General features: G+C 44.3%; 1 protein-coding gene across 4 annotated transcripts in view; it reads right to left on the minus strand.

Annotated features, from left to right (window-relative positions):
* Sh3rf2 (SH3 domain containing ring finger 2) overlaps positions 1 to 23,908 on the minus strand; it is a 116,607-nt gene that overhangs the window by 16,680 nt on the left and 76,019 nt on the right. For all 4 annotated transcript variants that reach the window (XM_021650742.2, XM_060377337.1, XM_060377336.1 and 1 more), the window contains 4 exons: positions 16,204 to 16,295; positions 13,853 to 14,023; positions 5,156 to 5,397; positions 2,009 to 2,367 (listed from right to left, as the gene is read on the minus strand). In XM_021650742.2, the coding sequence (XP_021506417.1) occupies positions 2,009 to 2,367; positions 5,156 to 5,397; positions 13,853 to 14,023; positions 16,204 to 16,295 (864 nt within the window). The remainder of the gene's footprint in view (positions 1 to 2,008; positions 2,368 to 5,155; positions 5,398 to 13,852; positions 14,024 to 16,203; positions 16,296 to 23,908) is intronic.

The following is a 23,908-nucleotide window of genomic DNA, read 5'->3' on the forward strand; positions in this document are numbered from 1 at the left end:
TGAGGTGAATATGCAGACCAGCATTTCATGTGTTCTTTTAAAAGATGAGAGACTCAGAGTCAGGTGTGGTGGCACAGGCATTTGGAGGCCAAGGCCAGGGCATTAAGAGTTTGAGAATAGCTTGAGCAATATAATGAAAAAAAAATCTGTCTCAAAACCGAAATTAAACCTAAAGGCAAACATTTGAAATCTAAGATCTGGCACTCTGGGCCGGTACAGTTCTGGCCAAGCTAAGGAGCAGCTCCTGTTTTCACAAGACTGCGTCTCCAGTTTGCCTCAAGCTCCACCTCACTTGGCTTCCTCTCATGCTCCCAGGTGGTCATGCATCTTGCTTGGCAATTGCAGGTGTTTGTTTTAGGCAGTCACTATTCCAGGGCTTAATAAAGCGCTCTTTCTGTGCTACTTCCTGAGAATTGCTTCTTTGTTCCATGAAATTCTATCCTTTTTGTCTCTAAAAGCCCCATACTTTTGCTTCTCAACTGTTTCTTGGGACTTGCTAAATGACTTCAGAGTTTGGGGGCTGTTTCTGATGACTTGGAGTATTGGACAGCTAGGGCATGAAATCCTTTAGATTATATGAACATTGGAAGCTGGAAGAAGCCCTCCCAATACTTCTGTCATGAGTTTGAGAATAGCTTGAACAATATAATGAAAAAAAAATCTGTCTCAAAACCGAAATTAAACCTAAAAGCAAACATTTGAAATCTAAGATTTGGAACTCTGGGCCGGTACGGTTCTGGCCGAGCTAAGGAGTGCCTTTCTACGCATGCATTTCCTTACAAGCTTAGCAGAAAAGCCTGGGCTGTTGGAATGGATACAGATGTCGGCTGTGTGGTTTTGCACAACGTTGTTAACTCCCCAAGCCTCTGTTTCCTCACTCTAAATGAAAATGAAAATACTCCCTGCCCTACGGGATTGTAGTCAGGGTTTAATGAGATGGAACACGTGGAGCGCTGTGCTAGCCTATTTCATATTTAGGGAAGGCTTAGCAAATAGGAGGGAATGTCATCCCATCTGTTTTGCAGGGCATGGGTGATGGTGGGATGGTGGCACAGGGGCTGGTGTGGGGCATGATTGATGGGTGTGGTGATGCTCAGCAAGCTGAAGGATGATGATGAACATCACGTGATCCCTTTAATGTCACCTTCTCCTTTTCATCATCTCTCTTGCTTCAAGGATCTTAAAAAAAAAAAATTCATGCCTTCTAGTGCAAAAGTATCCAGACTAGATGTTAACTCTGACAGTGGATGCCACAGAGGGCACAATAAGTCAGCTGTTACAATTATCATCTGATGGGACTTTGACGTCATCTAAATTCTCCTGTGTCTGAAATGTTTCTGTCGTCTGGTGAAAAAGCGTGTGTCAAGCCCCGTGTAAGCGCTTCACACATCTTACATCATTTAATCACATCTCCAAGCCTGTGCATGGTCATTGCTTTGATTTATTTTATATATATATATATATATATATATATATATATATATGCATATATATGTGTGTGTGTGTGTGTCTTTTGTTTGCATGTCTGTATGTGCACCATGTGTGTGCCTGCAGAGGTCAGAAAAGGCATCATATCTCCTGGAACTGGAGTTTTGGGCATGCTAGGAGCTGAATCCAAGTCCTCTATAAGGGCAGCAATCTTAACTGCTCAGCTATCTCTTTAGTCCCTATATTATTATTTCTATGGCTTAGTCAAATAAATAATGAATAATTAAACAAAGCTCCAGAAGGGTGAAGCGTTTTTGGCTGGAACCACCTAATCGGAGCTGTAATTCAAATCAAGCCATGTTTTCTTCAGGCTGTCTCTGGATCTCAAAAGAAGCATGTATGGAGGGAAGGGGGAGTATGTCTAGCAAGGAGGAGGTGTGAGTGGGATGGGGGCTGTTGTGTGTGAAGATTTTATTGCTGACTGCCAGCGCGGTTGGCAATGTCCACCAACATGACAATCTCATGATGTGCAAAGCTGGGAGGCTAAAGAGTCAGGGTCCCAATGTCATTCCCTTCTTACCTTTTCGGTGCCATTTTTTGAATTTTCTGGTTTCACTAGGATGGAGGGTGGGGCAGATGCAGGCGGCTTGACTGGCGGCTCACTCTTGATGGATATTTCTTTGCCTTCCATGATGACAGAACTGGCTGGTGAGTGGACCCTGGTCTTGGCACCTTTGTTGATGCAGGTCAGGGCAGGCTCCCCAGTGGAAATGGGTTTAGGCCCAATGTCCACCGTCATCGGCGTTAGGACAGGGGTCATCTCCTGTGGCTGACCCAACTGGAACTTCTGAGGCTGGATCACCATGGTGGAACTGCACCTGAGGGGGCCCACCATGAAAGCCGGGATCCCAGACTGGACTGGTCTCTGCAGGGATCCATCTGGGGATGACAGAGCAGATATCAGCAAGAGGATGTCTGAACATAGTTTGCATGTGGGTTGAGTGTGCAATGTATTTTGATATCCCAGCATAGACAGACAGGTGCTTCTCTAATGTGGCTGAGCTCATACTCTCATGGGGTCTGTCTTTCAAACGTGATTTTGTGTGTGTGTGTGTGTGTGTGTGTGTGTGGTTTGGGGATGCTGGCAGCAGGTAACTGATTCACTGAATGCCGTGAGAGGTGTCTGAAGGAATACTGCTTCAATTTACATTTCTCTCTCTCTCTCCTCTTTCCCTCTCTCTCCTTTTCCCGTTTAGGATGGTTAGGGAAACAGACACACAGAGTTCCACAGTGAGAAGCAGACACAGGCAGACAGGCCAAAGAGGAAGAAGAACAAGGGAACACAAAGTGAGCAGACAACAGAGAAGGAAAGCAACACAGGGAGAGGACTCGACCATCTGCTCGCTGGAGAAACTGATAATAGAAACTTAAGCATGGCAGGAGGGGCAGCAGCTCAGAACGTTAGCCTTGCTCACTGTCCCTGTTTATTTCCTGCTCAGTGAAGGCTGACAAAGTGTGCATTGCGTCTTACAAGATCTACAGACTGCCAGACAGTGCCTGATGTTTGCTGGTTATCATTACGAGGAAGGGAAGCATATTGTGCTGCCCAAAGTATGACCCGAAGTGTGATAGTGTGGGTCTGTGCCTTCCTGAGACAGGTTTTCCTTCAAAGTCTTCCCTGAGAGGCCCTAAGGAGGAGGTCCCATCTCATTGGCATAAATCCTATAGGTGACCAAGGGAATGGAGGTTCCTTGCCTTTGGGGAAATGGTAGGGAGTTCGATGTTGTGAAAGCATTGTGGGCTATTTCTCAAAGGGTCTCCAAATGTTTAGAGAACCACATATTATCCAAGGTCTTCCTGATGCTTCTTGGACACACTGAACCAAAGTCATTTGTGTCTAGTACTGAGAGCCTGAGCCATGTTCACATTCTCTGTTGTGGTTGTGAAACTTCACCGAGCAAGAAGTAGGCGTGGACACTGAACACAGGTGTGTTCTCAGCTGCCTGTTGCCCTCTCGCTGCCAGTTGCCGAGTCTGATCTTTCCGTTTAGACATTTGTTTTTGCATCGACGGCCGCTTGAGTGGAGTGGGTTTTTGGGGAGACTGACAGCTTGACCTGCCTCACTTTGAGAAAAGGGATAAAGGAAAGCTTCTGGAACTAGGGGAGGCAAAACAATACCACACAGATGTGTCCTTAGTTCCTGTGGGTATGTGGGAAATTTGGCTTCTTGCCTATCTGTTTATCGGCTTCCAACTTTCAAGAAGTCTAATGCTCTCTTATTACACGTGCATACAACACAAGCGGCCAAAGTCAGTCAAGAGTTACACAGCAATACAGAGGGCATGAAGAATAAAAAAAAAAAAAAAAAAAGCCAGTTAGCATGAGCGGAATGCAACTCTCTGCAATGCTGAGTGGTCTAGACTGAGGGAACGTTTCAACCCTAAACCAGATCATGATGTAGATGGACAATCTAGTTATAGTAGCAAGTAAGTGATTTATTGACTAATAATTAAAGTTAATTTACCAATAACTTTTTTTAAAGCCATGTGTTTGAGAGCTTATTAGTGGTAGACATTGCATTGCTGTCTGTTAATTTTGTCTGTTAGTTAAACCTGATAGGAGTACTAGACTAAGACTGTAGAACAGAGGGTAATTATTATTATAAATTATTATTATAAAGAGGGTGGTAACTTGTACAAGGCTATTATGGTGAATTGGGTGGGACAGCAGAAAAGAAGGGCTGAAAGTTGAAGCAGGAGGAACAGGCAGGTACATTTAAGAGACTATGGATGCCGTGAGATACAGAAACTGGGCACGCCTAAGTGAAGACGTTTGCTTCCTTTTGTTCTTGGGGACTTTCCCTGTGCATTCTGTCTGTTGTACTACTCTTCTGTCTGTTCAGTTTGCATCTCATGTGTACTCATATGTTGAGATCATACAAGAGGCTACAGGGCCGGCTTTATGAAGGAGCATGCTACACTTGGATTGTGACAGGAAGGAAATCACGCTCTTTTGTACAGCAAGCTTTCAAGATCTTTTTTTTTTTTAATCCCCACAAAGGAAACGTCACGCAGAAGTTTAAGATGCTGAGGCGCTGCTAACAGTAAGGTGTTAATGGCATCTCTGCACGCACTGCTGCGCCTTCAGTGTGGAATGTTATAGAGGGGGAAAGAGAGTCATGGGACAGAGCAGGGGGTATGACTGGCAGATGACTCCATTGATCTTGAAGACTTTGGACACCTGGTGGGTTCAGGGTGTGAGTCTTGCTTTTGCATAATCTTTTAAGGAAGAACCTCTCTGTGTGTGTCACACCAATAACACAGAAAATAGTGGGTTTTAGTACTGTCTCCAGAATCTCATCTTTGACCCCCAGCTCCTGCCCACTCAGGGGTGTCCCTAGAAACAGTCTGAGGAGCACTGAGCCTATAAATCACCCACCCCCCTTTTTAAAAAATAAAAAGCAGTTCCCCCTTGGCTACAATCCAATTACAAGGTCCCACTAAGCTTGGGATCACACCATTCACCATGTATGTATGAATGGACCCAGACAGTGGCCTTCACATGGTCTGGGCTACACTCAATAAGAGCACTCATCCCTTTGGGACTTATTCTTTGCAGAGGCTGAGCCCAAAACCAACACATCGTCCTTGTGTAAAACTTCCAGTGTGTTCCACTTGGAACCCCCATCATTTAGCTCTAAGCAAGTACTTCTCTGCCATCAACTTACTTTTTCTCACGCTGCTCCGCCCTTTCCGAAGAGACCCTTGTCCCGAAGTTCCTGGGCTAGGTGTGCTCCTCTCAGGCTTCGCTATGGCAGTGGGCACAAAGACAGATTTGAAGGGTTGGCTTTGCTGGGGATTACCTTCTGAAAGGCTACCCTGGGAGGACACAGAGGAGGTGGATAACGCCCATGAGGGGAGGAGAGTGGGGCTCCGGAAATCTGGAAAACTAGATGTCTTTCTTGTTGAACTATTTTTCAAAAGAGAAGAAATGGAGAAAGAAAATGTTCAGTAATACTCCTATTTTTTTTTAAAGTCAGCTCCCCCAAATGAAGGTGGCCTTTCAATTACCCACCCCATTGTCATCCACAGATGCAGCTAAGTTGATCCCCACTCCCTTCATCTTAATAACTATGTGGGTCCTGGCAGCAGGGAGAAGGGCTCCTGAGGTCCTGGTAGAACATGAACACCCAAGTTTCATTCTTTTGTATGGCCCCGGTCACCCCTCACCTCACACTCTCAGGCCAAGGTCACAGCACTGGTCTTACATGAGTCCACTGCTCTTTCCTCATTTTGTTCATTTAGTCAATTGCTTATTCAGCAGCTTTCCCGCTAGATGCTGAAACATGTTGAAGGTGGAGGTTTTTAAGGCTTATTTTACAGCCCCTGTGTCCTGCATGTACTACTGATTTATGTGTTTGTCGAACGGCTGCCTCAGTGCTTTCAGCACTCCTTCTAGTCATTTTGGCTAACACATGTGAGTGCTTACTGTATACAAGACACTGGTCAGATACTTCACTCGTATTCATGTGAGTTCTTTATAACAGTTTTCTGAGGGAGCATCATTATTGCCATGGCTTTATAGATGTAAAGAATTTACAGAGCTTGTGGGACTGGAGAGAGATCTCAGTTGATAGAGCGCTTGCTGTGAAGCCATGAGGACCTAAGTTCAGTCTCCAGCATCCACATGAAAAAAGCCAGGTGTGCTGGTATCTTGTGATCCCAGTTCAGGGGAGGTAGAGACAGGCAGATTTCTTGGGAGCTTGCTGGCCCTCCAGCTTAGCTTAACTGTTGAGTTCTAGGTCATAGTGAGGGACCCTGACTCAAAAGACAAGGTGGATGATTCCAAAGGGATGACACTTGAAGCTGACCTCTGACCTTCACACCCATACATACAGGTGCTTTCCCTTACACACACACACACACACACACACACACACTCACACACACACACCACACACACACACACACACACACACACACACACGAGAGAGAGAGAGAGAGAGAGAGAGAGACAGACAGACAGACAGACAGACAGACTCATGGTTACTTGTCCAAGCAGCTATCAGACTAGAGGTTTGAAGCCAGGTTGAAGCTAACTCTCTGCCTGCCCTACTTCTGAACTATACCCTCTCCAGGGCAAGTTAGAGATGCACAGAAAACAAGGAACAAAAAACAAAAAACAAAACAAAACAAAACAAAACAAAACAGCCAAGGCCACTAAGCTAGAGCTGCTAAGGTGGGTGGAAGCCTTGAAGCGACATCGTAAGACGCTAATGCTTGGGCTGTGATGTCAGCATTAAAGTTTTATAAACAACAAGTTCACGGCCACTGTTTGCAGACGGCAACCTTTGTGAGGCGCATTGGCAGTAGCTGGTACTTGACATGTCTTCCTCTCCCTCTCATTGATTCAAACCTGGCCTCCTCTCTCCTATGTGCTGCCCACCAATCACCCCATCATCGTGTTGATGAAATAGCCTCTGATAATTCCACGGAAGTAAGGACTTCCACGAGGGCCCTGGTGTAGAAAGCCCTCTCGTGTCCAACTTACACAGTGTCCTCCATGGTTTTCTTCAGGTTGTTTCTCCTCATTCTTTCTCTTTCCCTTTATTCTGCTTATTAGAAATACAATGTGTATGAGTCTCAGCATCTGCTTTGACATCCTGACGGGTAGAGTCTTTCCTAGAGCCCCCGTGGAAGGCTTCTGCACTGTTCCCTCTTTTCTACCGCTTCCAGTGTTTATCCTGTTTTCCCTTCTGAATGAGAATTAAGCATCCTCCCTAGGGCCCTCCTTTTCACTTCTTTAGGTCTGTACAGTTTAGTATGTTTGTTTTATATTATATGGCTAATATCCACTTATGAGTATATGCTATGTGTCTTTCTGCTTCTGGGTGCCCTCACTCAGGATGATCTTTTCCAGTTCCCACTATTTGCCTGCAAATTTCATGATTTTCTTGTTTTTAATTGCTGAGCAGTATTCCATTGTGTAAATGTAGCACAATTTCTGCACTAATTCTTTAGTTGAGGGACATCTAGGTTTTTTCCAGATCTGAATATTATGAATAAAGTTGCTATGAACATAGTTGAGCATCTTTCAGATATATATGGTATAGCTGGATCTTGAGATAGCACTAGTCCTGACTTTCTGAGAAAGCATCAGATCGATTTCCAAAGTGGTTGTACAAATTTATATTCCCAACAACAATGGAGGAGGGTTCCCCTTTTTCCACAACCTCTCCAGCATATGTCATCCCTTGAGTTTCTGAGTTTAGCCATTCTGATGGGTGTAAGGTGGAATCTCAGGGCTGTTTTAGAAAACTGAAAGAGCCAAAAAAATCTGGGCTCAGGGGGTCTTTCAGAGACTGATGAATCAACTAAGGATCATGCATGGAGAGGACCTAGACTCCCTTTCTCAGATGTAGCCCATGAACAGCTCAGCCTCCATGTGGGTTCCTTAGTAAGGGTAGCAGGGGCAGTCTCTGACATGGACTCAAATGGCCAGCTCTGTGATCACCTCCCCATAGTGAGGTGGCCTAACTAGGCCACTAGGATGCAGGCAGTCCTGATGAGACCTGATAAGCTAGGGTCAGATAGTAGGGGAGGAGAACCTCCTCTGTCAGTGGACTAGGGCAGGGATATGGTGGGGGAAAGGGAGGAAAGGTGGGACCAGGAGGAGATAAGGGAGAGGGCTACAGCCGGGATACAAAAGAAATAAATTATAATAAAGAATAAATAAATAAATAAAAAGTAATAAAATATTTTGCAAATAAATGGTAAAGCACAGTGAACAAAAAAGGAAATACAATGTGTATGATAAGAATGAGCCAGTGCTGTATGAAGGTAGGCAAGATATTGATTAACTGTGGCCAATGTTACCCAAAGGGATGACATTTGAAGTTGACCTCTGGTCTTCACACCCACTTGCACATACCTATACACAAAGAGAGAGAAAGGGAGAGGGAGAGGGACAGAGAAACACACACACACACACACACACACACACACACACACACACACACAGACATATACAAAGAGAGCCTCATGGTTACTTGTCCAAGCAGCACATAGTCTAGGAACTGATGCTTGGTGCAAGAGCCCTTTGACCCAGAGCTGTCAACCTGCTCTGGTCCCCGTGGCATGGTCAATGAAGAATGGAATATCAATGAGAAAACAGCCTATCAGTGAGAAAACAAGACTGTATGCTAGAAATGAGGCCTGGGAACTGAAGATCTCTGGAAACTGGCTTCCCCAGCTGAGTGTCTTTTGAACAAGAGGCCTCTTAGAGCTGCTTGCTGCAAAGCATATCAGCAATAGGCAAAACTAGCCCCCAAGTTGTTTCCAGCAGGAGCAACAGAAGCAAGGACAGAGTACAGCTAATTAAGCTCAATTCAGTCTTATTCCGCCAGTCCCTTCTCAGAATGACTCTTTAAGGCACCAAGTATAAGCACAGCACTGGGCTTGATTCCAGGAACTTCTAAATTGTGATTTTTTTCCCATCCAGTGCTGACTCCTTCTATGTCTTTTGGCAAAGAGACTTAGCACTTACCTAGCATTTTCTCCCAACATCAAAGCACCTTGCTAACATATATTAATTAATCCCCAGGAAACCCCAAACCTGAAGACATTATGATCCTTGTTTTCCAGAGGAGACTGAGACATTCTAGGCTTAAGTAGGAGGAGTGGATATTCTGGTTTGCTGCATTAACAGGTCCCTGTGTCCTTTTTCTGTCTGTGCTATTAGAGCTTATCCTATTTTCAAAGAGGGCATTCCACACAGCAGCTCTGCTGGGTTTGCCACATAAACAGCCTCCTGTGAAGGAGAAAGCTTGAATCTTTACCATTTTTGTAGTATCTGTGTGGAGAATGAAAAGGCAGTGATGGCCCCTTGTCACTTTCCTCTGCCCATAAGGCACAAGACAGGCATATTTGTCTGTGGAGGCTACAATAAAGAACCATCCTGTATAACTGCATAGAAGTGGTTTTATTGGGAGGACAGGAGCCAGGTGGAAAGTGCCTGGGAACAGGATGTGAGTGGGTACCTGAAGGTTCAGTTGGGGAGCTGAGGAAAAAGCATAGATAAGGTGTTATTGTTGCTCTCACCATAACGTTAGATCTTCAGTTTTTCTGTATCCTTTCCTCCCCAGCTCCAGTTCAAAGTCCCAAGTAAGACTGCAAGATTGACCAAGCTAAGCTGGCCTGGTGGCACACACCAGCAATCCCAGTACTTGGGAGACAGAAGTAGAAGGGTAAGTGTCTGAGTTAGGGTTTCTGTTGCTGTGAAGAGATGCCATGATCATAGCAACTATTATAAAGGAAAACATTTAGTTGAGTCTGGCTTACAGTTCGGTGGTTTAGTCTATTACCATCATGATGGAGAGCATGGTAGCATGCAGACAGCTGGAGAAGAAGCTGAGAGAACAGCTGGATACACAGGCAGCCAGAAGAAAGAAACACTGGGCCTGGCTTGAGCACCTGAGACCTCAAAGCCCACACCCAGTGACACACTTCTTCCAACAAGCCTATGAGCCTATGGAGGCCATTTTCATTCTAACCACCACAAGATCACCTTCATCTATACAGCAAGTTCAAGGTCAGTCTGTGCTACCTGTGACCTTATCTCATGCACCACCAACCCACAAGAAAATAGAATTAGTTGTGGATGGGATGAGGAGAAAGTTGAGACCCAACATCTACTGAGAGCGCACAGGAAAAAGACTGAAGTGGGCATTGGTGCTGTGAAGGAGTTTGGATGCTGGACAGATAGATGCTTGACAACTGCTCTGTAAGCCTGAGCCTGCATACGTCTTCAGAGTCTCAGAGAAGCGACTTTACAGAAGCAGAGGTTTAGCTGTGGTTAATAGGAGTTAGACATATTGGTAGGTGGAGTGTATTTTTCTTCACTGTGAGTAGTTAAAAAGTCCCACATTGAATCTTAAATAGAAATCTTGACATTTTGGTCAAAATTTTTTCAGACAGTCTTGCTACATAGCCCTGGCTGGCTTGATATCAACTATATAGCCCAGCCTTGTCTCAGAGTCATGCCAATCCTTTTATCTTAGCCTCCCGGAGTGCTGGGATCATAGACATGTGCCCCAACGACCAGCTCTGGTCAACTTTTATCTATAGGTTATCCCTAAACTCTGCCTCAGTTTGTAGGTCATGATGCTATAAAAGCAAATGTTTCAGAACCCAGGGGGCACCTCACATTTCTGAGTCCTGGCTGTTGGCATCCAGAGGAGCTAATGGCACTACAGAGCCATCACTGTAAATAGAGAACAGACAAGGGAGTTGTCAAAGAACAGAAAGGAGCCTTGCATATATTGTCTGACTCAGTAGGTCCTCACTTGGTAATAGTAGCAGAAACAAAGCAGACAAAGATCAGTATTTTTCAGTTGTGAGAAGGGGAGGATGAAACTTAACAAGGAAACAGTGAAAGGGTGGGTAGGAACAGGGTGAGCTGTACCCAGCTGCACAATTCAGCATGTACATTCACCTCTATGGTTAGTGAAGATAGGCGCTTTTTTTTGTATGAAAAATATCAAGGGAACAACACTTGGATCTTCTCTAATCCAACGGCATCAAGGAACAGAGGGGCTTGCTCCTTGGGAATGCCACTTCCCCATGAGAAAACTACGCCTCCGTGTTAGCACCTCATTATCTGCTAAGGTTCAGATTTCTGTGGACTTGGAGCTGGGGAGCAGGTCACTATCAGCCTGTGCTACTGGAGCCCCACAGCTGTCCGGAACGAAGCCGTTTCAGAGGGGTCAGCACAGATACGCATGACCTGCCTGAGGGCGCTGGGTGTCTACTCAAGAGAAAACCAAGGAGGGGACCACACACCCTGACTGTCCCAGGAAACTGAGGGCTTTCCTCGGTTTATACTTCCTCAAAAACATTCATCTATAATGTTAAGCATGCGATCATTCTCATCCATACTAACACTTTAATAATTCATCCTGGACTCTGGGCTAAGCCTCGTATATAAGCAAAGGCAGTGACAGTCATACCACGGATATCTCATCTAATCTCATGGCTTTAAACAGCATCTCAAGACCAGGACTCTTCAATGCTCACCTTGTCTACCCAGTGGCTCACCGGTATCTTTGCTGGTGTTCATAGGCACCTCACACTTAATCTGCTGGGAAGTAAGTGTTTGCTTGCCCATAGCTCAAACCCATCTGCTAGTGTTTTCACCATTGCCATCCTACTCTCTTTTGGTTAACCAGAGGGGGAAAAAAAACCCGCACTCACCTTGAATCTTCTATCCCTTCACACCTAATAGTTAATGTCAGAAAAAACCCTGATACCTCTAGCTTTAAGGTATTTGTGGAATCTACATCTTCAAATTACTACCTCCTATGCTGACAACATGATAATTTACCCTCTTCATAGGACTGTTACTGTTATTCTCTTAGTTAGATTTTCTATCACTACCGTTTCTTCTCTATAGCTTATTCTCAACCCAGCAATCAGAGACATGGTTACACATAGGTTAGATTGTATTACTTTTCTGCTCAAAAGACTCTGCTATGGAGTCAAAAACAAATCCTTCATTATGACCTAAGAATTCTAGATGAATTGGCTCCGTTTACCATTCTGACTTCATCTTCTTTTGCTCTTCCCCTCATCTGCTCTAACTCAGTCTAGTGGGTTTTTATGTCAGGTACATTCTTACCCAGGGCCTCTGAACTTGCTGTTCCTGTGGCCCAGAATGTACTTCTCTCCAAGATCAGCTTGGCTTACTTCTGCATTTCCCTCATTCTCCTTTCTTCTCAGTGAGGCCAAATCCTTACACACAGATGCAAGTAGGTGCATATGCGTACGTGTGTGTGCATGTGTGTGTTTTGTTTACTAATATTTCCCCAGGTGCAGGAAAGGTATGGTGTCTGACATATAGTTAACATTTAAGGGGCTGGAGAGATGGCTCAGTACTTAAAAGCACTTGTTGCTCTTGCAGAGGCCTTGAGTTTGGTCCCTAGCACCCATACATGTAGCACAACCATCTGTAACTCCGCCTCTAGGAGAGTCAGTGCCTTCTTCTGATCTCTGAGGGCACCAGACCTGTACATAGTGTACATATGTACATGTAGGCAAAATTCTTATGTATACCTATATACAACCTAAAAAAATTCAGTAAATGTTTGAAGAGGTGAAAGCGTCAGTTACACACACACTTTTAGTTTGCCATTCTTCCAACAAATTCTAAGTACCTTACATTGAAAGGAATAATTATGATGTCTCATTCCAACTTCTGTCATATTAAAAAAAAAACCCACAACTTTTCTTGAGGTTCTTGAAGACCTCATTTTTGCCTGTACCCTTCCTAAACAGGGATTCTTCTACCTTGCCAGCGGCCATGGAAAAATCTATGTATTAGAAAAGGTAGCCTTTTGTCTGAAGATTAGCCCCTGCTCTCCTCTGCTGCCCTCATAGCCCCAATCTAGCTCCTAGCACACACAGTTACTCATGAGCCCTTTGTCCTTTGTTCTTCACAGGTTAAACCACCGTACTTCATCAGTTTCTTCGAGGCTGCAGTTTGTTCTGTTCCCACCATTGTTGTTACCCTCCTCCGGACATAGCGCCTCACCTAAATGAAGGTCTCCAGAGTTACTTCAGAGGTTATGCTCAGACTCTGTCACTTTCCTGGAGTTTGTGACCCTCTGCATGTCACAAAGACAGGGTTTGATGTGTGACAAGGGCCTCGCTGCCTCATATCTGGGCAGGTAGAGGCAGAGGTAGGAAGGATGACAATAGATTTGAGGCCTGTTCGTGTGAATTTATGGGCACAGTGTGAAGAGGCAGGGCAGGCTGAGGGTCAGTGGCATTGATTAGGTGTGTCGCTGGGAAAGCTGGGAGGGAAGGGCTCCTTGAGTGTGACTGGTCTTTGATCTGGGGCATGGCTAGGCAAGTGTTGGTCTGAACCTATGGAAATTCTGCCTCACGATCGAGCGTCCTGAGAACCGTTCTAAGATGCCCTGGGGAGCCATCTGGTCACATTTTCCAATTAGTTCTCTCGATGGTGTTGTTTTTGTGTCAGATGTGATGTGGGAAATCTGGGACTCGGCAGCAGGAAGCCTCAGACGCAGTCTTAGGCAAGTCATGTCACTGTGTATCAGTGCCTTCATCTGAAGAATAACATGCCAGGCCCTTTGGCATGGCCAGGAAATTTAATGAGGCAAAGCTGGACACTGGGTCACACTTGTGGTCCTAGCACCTGGGAGTCTGAGGCAGGGGGAGTTTGAGGCCAAGTTGCCTACGTTCCAGGAAAGCCTGTAAATACGCAGGACCTCTGGGGGAAAAAAGTTATAAATATTTTGTGTGTAAGCTAATGAGTTATGAAGGCAAAAGCTATTTCTTGGTGTATGCTCTGAAAAGGCATAGCATCCACCATCAGTTCAATGCACAGAAGGGCCCTGGAGACATACCTGAAAACAGGGATGACATAGTTGCTTGGAAAGAGGCCAGTTCGTCCTGTGACTAAGGAAAGACCCTTCAACCAGCCATCTTGGTACTTTCCCAGAACCCTGATGCCTTCTCCCTTCTGCAGGTCCAGCTCATCAGGTCCGTGGGCTGAGTAAGAGTGCAGGGCTACAAACCTGGAAACACAGGGAGCTGGTAAGGGCCACAGAACATGCCACAGAACGGGCCACAGAACAAGACCTGGAGGTCAGGTGATGAAGTGCTGGGAAGCCAGTCCCTATAGCTCACCTGCCAGCACCTAGCAACAAAAATCACTAAAAATGGAAACTTAGACATGGAAGGCAGACAGAAGTGGAGCGACGTGGCTGAAATGCCAGCGGAGGACGCGGCACTCTACCTTCGTCTCGCCACCCTATGGGGTACCACACAGATGGAAATCATGGACAGGCCAACGTGGGCACTGTGGCAATGGGTACTGGCCTGTAGCAGAGAAAAGACCTGGAAGTCAGGATCAGTGGCAGAGGTGCGTAACAGTCCACCTCAGTGCCTTCTCAGTACTGTCTGCTGTGGTTCTGAAGACAGCAAGGCTCAGGGTTACCAGAGTTCAGAAATCTTTCTGAAACACTCTTTGGACTGAGAGTAGGGGTTTGTGTGACTTCCAGGACTGATCTGGGAGATATCTGGATGCCAACTGTAAAGTGCACATTAGGAAGCAGGAGGCAGGGGTGATTGTCATTATTATTTTTGCACATAATGATTCCACTGGGTGACTGGTAGGTGGAGGGGAATCGGTTTCTATCATGCAAAAATGTGAGAAGAAAGACTCTGTAGTCTAAAGTTCACACAGGAGTCAGGTAGGTGGCATCCAGATATGAGTCACTGTAGTGAGGACGACAGGGAACAGTGAGGCCAAGGACATGAGAAACAGCTGCCTCATGAAAGGCATTAAAGGAAGAGCTTAATTGCCATGCTGGATTTGGGGTCACCTCAGCCAGGCGTGTCCAAGCTTTTGACATTGTGACATGATGTTGTCATCTACAAAATTTATGCCCAAGACTGTGTAATTGAGTTTACAAAAAAAAAAAAAGCAAAATAGATTTGATAATATTTTAAGTTAGTTTATGGTTTGTGTTGGACTGCAACCATAACCACATTTGCATGGCATCTAGGGTGCCCAGTAGTCCTTTGGGATCCTAGAGACTGAGAGACTGTGGAGATACTCCTTAACTCTTTATCAAAGAGGTTCTTATTTGCAAGCCTTCTTTCTTTCTTTCTTTCTTTCTTTCTTTCTTTCTTTCTTTCTTTCTTTCTTTCTTTCTTTCTCTCTCTCTTTCTTTCTTTCATTACTTACAGTTTATTAACTTTGTATCCCATCTGTATCCCGCTCCCTCATTCCCTTCCAATCCCACCTTCCCTCCCTCATCTCCTCCCTGCCTCTTTCCAAGTCCACTGATAGGGGAGGACCTTGACCCTGGCTTATCAGGTATCTTCAGGACTGGCTGCAAAGTCCTCCTCTGTGGCCTAGTAGGGCTGCTCCTTTGAGTTCACCTCAGAAATAGTCTCTGTTACCCTTACTAGGGTACCCACTTGGATACATGGGTTACATCCGAGCAGAGGTTATATCCATACATGGTCCTTGGTTGGAGAAACAGTCTCATAAAAGACCCCTGTGCCCAGATATATTTAGTCCTTGTGGAGCTCCTGTCCTCTCCAGGTCATATTAATTTCCCCTTCTTTCTTATGTTTCCCTGCACTCTGCTGAAGGTTTGGTTATGAGTCTTAGTATATGCTTTGATACACTGCTAGGCAGAATCTTTCAGAGTCCCTTTGTGGTAGGCTTCTGTCCTGTTGTTTGTTTTCGCCTACATCCAATGTTCATCCCATTTATCTTTCTAAGTGAGGATTGATCATCTTACCCCAGGTCCTCTTTCTTGTTAATCTTCTTTAGGTGTACAGATTTTAGAATGTTTATCCTATCTTAGAGGTCTATATAAGTCAGTATATACCATGCATGTCTTTCTGCAAGCATTTTTCTTACCCCAATGTTAAATCTTTTTATTGTGTGTATGTTTTTTTTTTACTGACTATTGTAAGTCAATATTCATTTATGACCCAATATTTTAAACCTGAAGTGAGACAATAGAGACAGCTCAATACCCAATCTCCTGACAGTGCTGTGCTTTTGAATCTGTGTTTTTCTCATCTGTGTTCATCACCATTGGTGGTGTAAGAGGCAGGGGGGTAGTTAGCTGTTTGGATGGCATGGTTTGGGCATGGCCACTGGGTAACAGAGGGCTGCAAATATGAGCTCTTTACGGCAGAGGCTGGGAGGATGGAGCTGAGCTTTTTTACTTACATGTTAGAGGAGAGGTGTTGCTGGGAGCTGGGCACGCTGATCACGGCTGTGGAATGTCCTGGGGAGGCAGGCACAGGGTGAGAAGTGCTGACCTGTACAGACAGAAGAGACAGACAAGCAGAACCAGTAAGCACCACAAGGTATGAGAGAAACCACAGAGCAGCTTGACACAGCTGAAAACCAACAGCCATGCCCAGCACCACCTGCCTAGCCCTTTCTCTGGTTTGTGGCTTTGGGGAGAGTGAGGCGGAGCTGATATCTTACGGCCAGGTAATGTACCAGGGCTGGGTTCCCAAAGGAGTGCAATGGAGTGTGGCAGGCAGTCAACTTAGGGCCAGCTAGGACTATCAGCTTCCCCTTCTGTGCCGCCCACCCAGGTCTCATCCCTGTGTTCAAAGCTGTATGTGCAAAACAATAAGACAGCAAACAGGGACTCAGGACCTAGCTTACCTCCATACTTTTAAATGCTTCTTAAGTATCAACAAATTCAGTCCTTGTTAAAGGTAGCTTATTAATTAAAGGAGACATTGTGGGGGACAAGAGTTACTTACCTAGGACAAACACAATTTAAAATTAAATCTAGGATGCTTGAGCCCACTTGCTCATTAACTACTGATAGTATTAACACACACACACACACACACACACGCACACACACGGACACACACGCACACACACGCAGACTTAGCAGGATATTCAATAACTTACAGAACATGAATCTGAATCCCTTTCATTTCTTCCAGATAAGAACAGAACAGCAAAATAGAAGCCTCTGACCTCTGCCTGTTCTTCTTTCTATTGTTTAACAGGCTGATGTGCTTAAAGAAAAAAAGTTTATCTATCTTATCTATCTATCTATCTATCTATCTATCTATCTATCTATCTATCCATCCATCCATCCATCCATCCATCCATCCATCCATCCATCCATCCATCCATCTATCTATCTATCTATCTATCTATCTATCTATCTATCTATCTATCTATCTATCTATCTATCTATCTCTATCATCTCTGTGTCTATCTATCATCCATTTATCTATATTTATCTATCATCTATGTGTCTATCTATCTATCATCCGTCTATCTATCTAACTCTATGAGTGCATGTGCACTCATGTCAGATGTGTGCAGGTTAGAGAATAACTTACAAGAATCACTTCTCTTCCTGATAAGCTAGGGTCAGATGGAAGGGGAGGAGGACCTCCCCCATCAGTGGACTTACAGAGGGGCAGGAAGGAGATGAGGAAGGGAGTGAGGGAGGGGGCTACAGCTGGGATACAAAGTAAATAAACTATAATTAATATAAAAATAATAAAGAAAAAAGAAAAGAAAAAAAAGAATCACTTCTCTTGGCATGGAGTGATAGAATTCAGAACTCAGATCATCAGGCTTGGCAGCAAGCACCTTTACCTGATGAGCCATCTCATCAGCCCTTACCTTTCCCCTCTTTCTTGAGACCGAATCTCTCATTGGGACCCAGAGCTTGCTGGTCAGGTAGGCTGGCCAGCCAGTGAGCCATCTCTGAGATTACAAGTATAAACCACTACATATGGGTCTTTCATGTGGATTCCTGGGATTGAACTTCAGTCTTCTCATTTGTGTGGCAAACATTTTAAAGGCTGATCTACCTTACAATATGTTTCTGCTTCCCTTTTCAGCCTCGCCTTCTGTTTTAGTTAGGGTTTCTATTACTGCGATGAAGTAATGACAAAACAAACAAACAAACAAACAAAAAACGAACAAAAACAAAACAAAACAAAACACCATGACAAAAAAAAAATTGGTGAGGAAAGGGTTGATTTGGCTTACACTTCCACAGCACTGCTCATCATTGAAGGAAGTTAGGACAGGGGAGGAACCTGAAGGAAGGAACTGATGCAGACGCCATGGAGGGGTGCTGCTTACTACCTTTTTCCTCTTGGCTACCTCAGCCTGCTTTCTTATAGAACCCAGGACCCCCTGTCCAGGGATAGAACCACCCACAATGAGGCCCTTCCTCATACATCACTAATTAAGAAAATGCCCTCCAAGCTTGCCTACAGGCCTCATCTTATGGAGGCACTGTCTTGAGGTTTCCTCTTCTCAAATCTCTTTAGCTGGTGTCAAGTTGACCCCTTGTCACCTTGACACACAAACACATCACTATTAACCCACAACTTTTCTTTTCTTGTTCGTCCCCAAGATGACACGTTAATATCAATAACACAGTATAAAACATTTCACAAACTTAAAAAGTCTCACAGTCTTTACAAATTCAAACACTTCAAAGTTGAGACTTTTTAAAAAAATTCAAAGTCTCTTTAAAAAGCCCACAATCTCTTTTAAAATTTAATCTCTCAGCTGCAGGATCCTGTAAAGTCAAAAGTAAATTAAGCATATTTTTGCTCTGAGAGGGAAATACCAGGACATAGTCACAATTAGATCAAAGCAATGTCCAATATCTGGGCTCCTACAAAAAGCTCTCTTCCCCAGCCCCACCCTCCGCGTCACACACAGCTTGTCTTCTAAGCTTGGACAGGATCACTGCTGTTCTTGCTGGTCCTTTAAGGTCCTGTCATCTCCAAGATGCTGGGCTCTCTGCTGCATCTGGATGGCACTTTCACCAGTAGCCCCTCCTGGGGTTTAGCTCTTTATGGAGCTAAGCCTCAACTTCTCTGCATGGCCCCTAAACCTGGACCTTCAACTGCTATTGAGGCTGCATCTTGGCCTCTCAGTGCCAAGACTCAGCTGCTCTCCATGTCCCGTTATGTCTTCAAAACCAGAACCACCTGGGTGGCTCTTATACTACCAAATTTGGCTACCAGCTCAAGGTACAACCATGGCCACCTCTGGAACACAGCTGCTGGGTGCAGACTCTCAGGAGCCACTTCTCAGAAGAATTTGTGGTCAGTGATGCTGGTCTTTCTTCAATCACCGCTAATTTCTCAGCTTCAGCTAGCCAGCACAATATCCCAGTAAAACAAAAATGATTTAGTGGTTCTGGTCTCCTGTTAATTGTAGCCTATTCTTCAGCCCCAGTTAACCAGAACCCCAGATTCCTCACATAAATGGTGCCATAGCATCGTTGTTTCCTCTGAACCTTGACAAACCAGGTTTCTGTTACCTGTACTGCTCTCAACACTTTTGTCTTCAAGTCTCTGACAAAACAACCCACTGGGCTCTCAATACTCAATGGCTCTTCTAGTCCAAAGTCCTTCCACAATCCTCACAGAAGCGTAAGTCTGCCACAACAATATCCCTGGTACTGACTTCTGTCTTAGGGTTTTATTGCTGTGAAGAGACACAAGGACTGCAACAACTCTTATGACAGAAACAGTTCACTGGGGCTGGTGGAAAAATTCAGAGGTTTAAATCACCCTAATATTGGGAAGCATGGCGACACATAGGCAGACACGGTGCTGGAGAGGTAACAGAGTTCTAAGCCCGGATATGTATGCAGCAAGAAGAGGGCCAACCACTGTGCCTAGCTTGGGTAAATGGAACCCCAAAGTCCACCCCCAGTGACACACTTCCGTAAACAAGGCCACACCTACCTGTACAAGTCTATGCTTCCTAATGCCACTCCCTAACCATTCAAACATGTAAGTCTATTGGGGGCTGTTCTCGCTCAAACCACCGTACCTTCCTCTCTCTATTCCTGCTCTTCAACCCAGCCATGTGATCTCTTTGGCCAGGCTGTTTTTGTCATTTACTTCTCACCTCTTTCTTGTCACTTCTCTTTTCTACTAAAAAATCTAAATAATAAATACATCACGAGCACAGTTTACGCATCACTGACATAATAGTATAAGCAATGTGTGTATCCAAACCACATGCCTTCCCTCCCTCTAGAGCAAGCGGTTCTCAACCCGTGGGTCGAGACCGCCTGGGATCTCAGAGGTCCTGCATATCATGTATGCCCCACAGTTCATAGTGATAGTGAAATTACAGTTACAAAGTAGCAGTGAAATAATCTTATGGTTGGGGTTTGCCACAACACGTGGACTGTATTAAGAGGGACTGAAACATGAGGAACTGTATTGAAGGGCCACAGCATCAGGAAGGTTGAGGTAAGCGTAGCACTGAAGTGTGTGTGAACTGATCATCCCAGGGCTTTTCTGTGTAGTTTCTTCCACTCTGGTATCACATCCCTACCCAAGCTCCTCTGCTGTCTCTGCTACGAGCATCGCATGAAAGCACATGCTGTCAGTGACATGGAGGTTGGCTGTGTCTTCGTGGCTCCTGTCTCATATTTCATGGCGGGGATAGGCCACCATGGGACTGTTCTCTTGTGAATGTGTCACTTGGGTAGCTTTTAGTTTGGGGCTGTTATGAATAGTGTTATGAACATCCTTGTCCATGTCCCCTGTGCCCATGTTCCTCCAGGATACACACCTTGGAATGGAACCGATGGGCCGTAGGGTAGGAGCTTGTGCAGTTTTATTAGGGAATAACAAATGGTTTCCCCGTGTGGCTGTAACGGTTTACACGTCTGCCAGCAAAAGCAACAGTCCCTCTTCTTTCAGTCTTGACAGCATGAGGCAACACTCAGATATTTAATATCTGCTCCTGTGTTGGTATGGAACGCTCACTCATTGTGGTTTTACATTCTTGCCTCTGAATGCCAGTGAGCCTCAGTTTTTTTTTTTTCCTGAGTTCATTCTTTTCCGCTGTTTTCAAAGGTTTGCTGACCATTATTATTACATGAAATCCCTATTTAGATCCTTTGTCTCTGCAAAGTACCTGGGTTATTGATTATTTTATCATTATGTTGTGGAACTCTATTATTTTTAGGTATAAATTCCTTATACTTTTTTATTCTGTGGTCTCTTTTGATGGGCAGAAGTAGTTACATAATATATTTCCACGCAGTTCTCCCTTCTGAAAAATCTTGGCTAAAATGCCTCTTAATCTCAAGGTTGTGAGGTATGCTTCTATGTGAGCTGACATGTGGATGCTGGGAATTGAACTCAAGTCCTCTGGAAGAGCAGCCAGTGCTCTTAACCGCTGGGCCATCTCTCCAGCCCTTGTTTCGTCTTTTTTGATCCTAAAAACTGCAAAAAATTTGACACGATGCTGCCTGCCTGTAACCCCAGTACTGTGAAAGCAGAAGAAGGAGGATCAGAAGTTCAAGTTCAAGGTCACATCCTGCAACATATCAAGTTCAAGGCCAACTTGGGCTACCTGAGACCCTGTCTCTGGAAAAAGATGCAATATAAAGCCTGTAACTTTACATTGAGTACTTGGCAGGCTGAGACAGGAGGGTTGCCATGAATTTGAGGGCAATATAGATCCCAAGGTGAGTTCCTAGTCAGCCTGAGCTAGAGAGTGAGACTGAAAATAAAACAACAGAAGAAAAATCAAAAGAAAATTACCTTCCTATTTTTCTCTTTGGTGTATAGACATGCAGTTGTGTTTACAAATACTGATTTGAGACTATAACCTTGATAACAACATACCTATTCTCACTATATTCTTCTGTATTCTTTTGAGTTTTCCATATAGATGATAATATAATATTCATATAATGAGATTTTTTTTCTTCAAATATTCAACCTTTACTTCTTGCTTAGTCTGTTTGCAAGGCTCCTAGTCACGGTTGATCAGGAATAGGGCAGGGCCCTGTTCTAACCTTCAAGGGTCCAACATTTCACCATTAAACATGTTTGCTGTAGATTTTAGAGAGATCCTTCTCACTGAATTCTGTTAAGGATTTTATTCCTAGCTTGATAAACTTTATTTATTATAAACTTTCTAGTATATAATAAATAGATGTAGAATTCTAACACTTTTATTGATATCATTTTTGCATACTATATTTGTCTGTATTATTTAAAATGTTCTTTAACCCACTAACATGATATATTAGTAGAACTAATTTTCTTTTCACTTTTGTCTGTTTTAATTTTATATGTATGGGTGTTTTGCTTGCATGTCTGTGTACCATGTGTTTGCAGATCCCTCAGGAGTCAGAAGAGGGAATCGTGTCTTCTGGAACTGAAGTTACAGATCAATGTTAGCCACCATGGAACTGCTGGGAGATGAACTCAGAACTCCTGCAAGAGCCATTTCTCCAGCCCCATGTTTTTATTTTTAATACAAAAAAATATCCTAGGCCCCATGAAATACATGGAGATTTTTTTCTTTTCATGTTTGGAAGAAATTAAACAGCATTTCCTCAAAATTATGAATAAGCTTAATTATATACCTCTCTGAGTTTCAAGTTATTTTTTTTTAATTCAATTCCCTTGTTTCCTCCCTTCCTTCCTGTCCATCTTTCTTTTTTCTCTGAAGGAGTCTGGCTATATAGTCCAGGCTGGCCTAAAACTCAGGATCGCCTGCCTTGGCTTCCACAGTGTCGGTGCAGTAGTATGTACCATCACACTCGTCTTCAGTCTTCACTCATTGTCTTTAATGTTCTGTTATCCTCAAAGGTGCCCAGATGTACAACGTACACATGTGCCCCCTCACATACATACAACCACTCCCCAACACACACACACACACACACACACACACACACACAGAGAACACTTGCATGATGCAGAGTGTTCTGTATCACTCCTGTTTCAAAGACAGACCCAGCACATTTTACTCTTGTTACCAGTATGAGACGGGAGACATGCTAGGGAGAAGGGAAGGAAAGAGAGGCAGGCAGGAGGCTTTTCTCAGGAGGATCAAACTTTAGAAGTAGGTTTGTCTCTAAGATCCAGGAGTCAATCACAGTAGATCAAACTCCCCTAGAAAAGACCCAGTGACGGGCAGCTGACCTCCTGTCTGGGAACATGTGTATGGTGCTTCTCTACAGCTGTGGCTCGAATTGGAGGATTTGGAGAAGGCTCCAAATCTAACCCTCAAGTCAAACCACAAAGACAAAAATCCTCTCCCCTGATCTAGCTCATTTGCTTTGGTACAGAACATCTTCTGCCCTGCCACCTTTGTCCTTTGTCGTTGTCTTTCTTAGGCTTTTCTGAGTCCAAGTATCTGCTGCATTTAAAGCAAGATTTGGGTCCCAAGGCAGAGGGTAGGTGCTATAGCCCTTTTGAAAGACAAGGACATACCAAATCCTTAATTATAATCTTTGTTTTCGTCGGTTTTTTTTTTTTTTTTTTTGAGACAGGGTTTCTCTGTGTAACACTGGCTGTCCTGGAACTAGCTCTGTAGCATAGGCTAGCCTCGAACTGAGAGATTCTCCTGCCTCTGCCTCCTGAGTGCTGGGAGTAAAGGCATTCACCACCACTTCCCAGCCCTTTGTCCACTTGAAAGAGTTACAATTTATAGTGTAACCACAATATCTCAACAAGCAGAGTTCCTGTTAAGTCTGTTTTGATATGATTGTCAAGGGTCTGCTGGGTCACGGGGATTCTCAGCAGGGTCACTATTCTTATGCACAAGATATGCTGTGTGCTAACATGTCATCTGTCTGCAGCAGGATCTTACCCTCACCTTTTTCTAGACAGGACCAGCCCAGGATGTGATGTGCCAGAATATATAGTGAGGTCCATGATCCACCACCCCTGACACAAGCAAAAGAACCCTCTCTCCTTAGAAAGTAGCTTTTTGTGTAAGAAAGAGTGGCAGCAACATACATTTCTCCAAATAAAAAATGGCTGTGCATGGAGAGTTGGATGGGCCAAAACCAGTCAAGAGACTACAACATTTTTGCTAGAAACTAGTTCTGAATTCAGATCCCTGGGGATTGGGATTTTTCTGTTACTCTTTT

This window comes from Meriones unguiculatus, chromosome 2 (genome assembly GCF_030254825.1).
Source record: "Meriones unguiculatus strain TT.TT164.6M chromosome 2, Bangor_MerUng_6.1, whole genome shotgun sequence".
NCBI lineage: Eukaryota > Metazoa > Chordata > Mammalia > Rodentia > Muridae > Meriones > Meriones unguiculatus.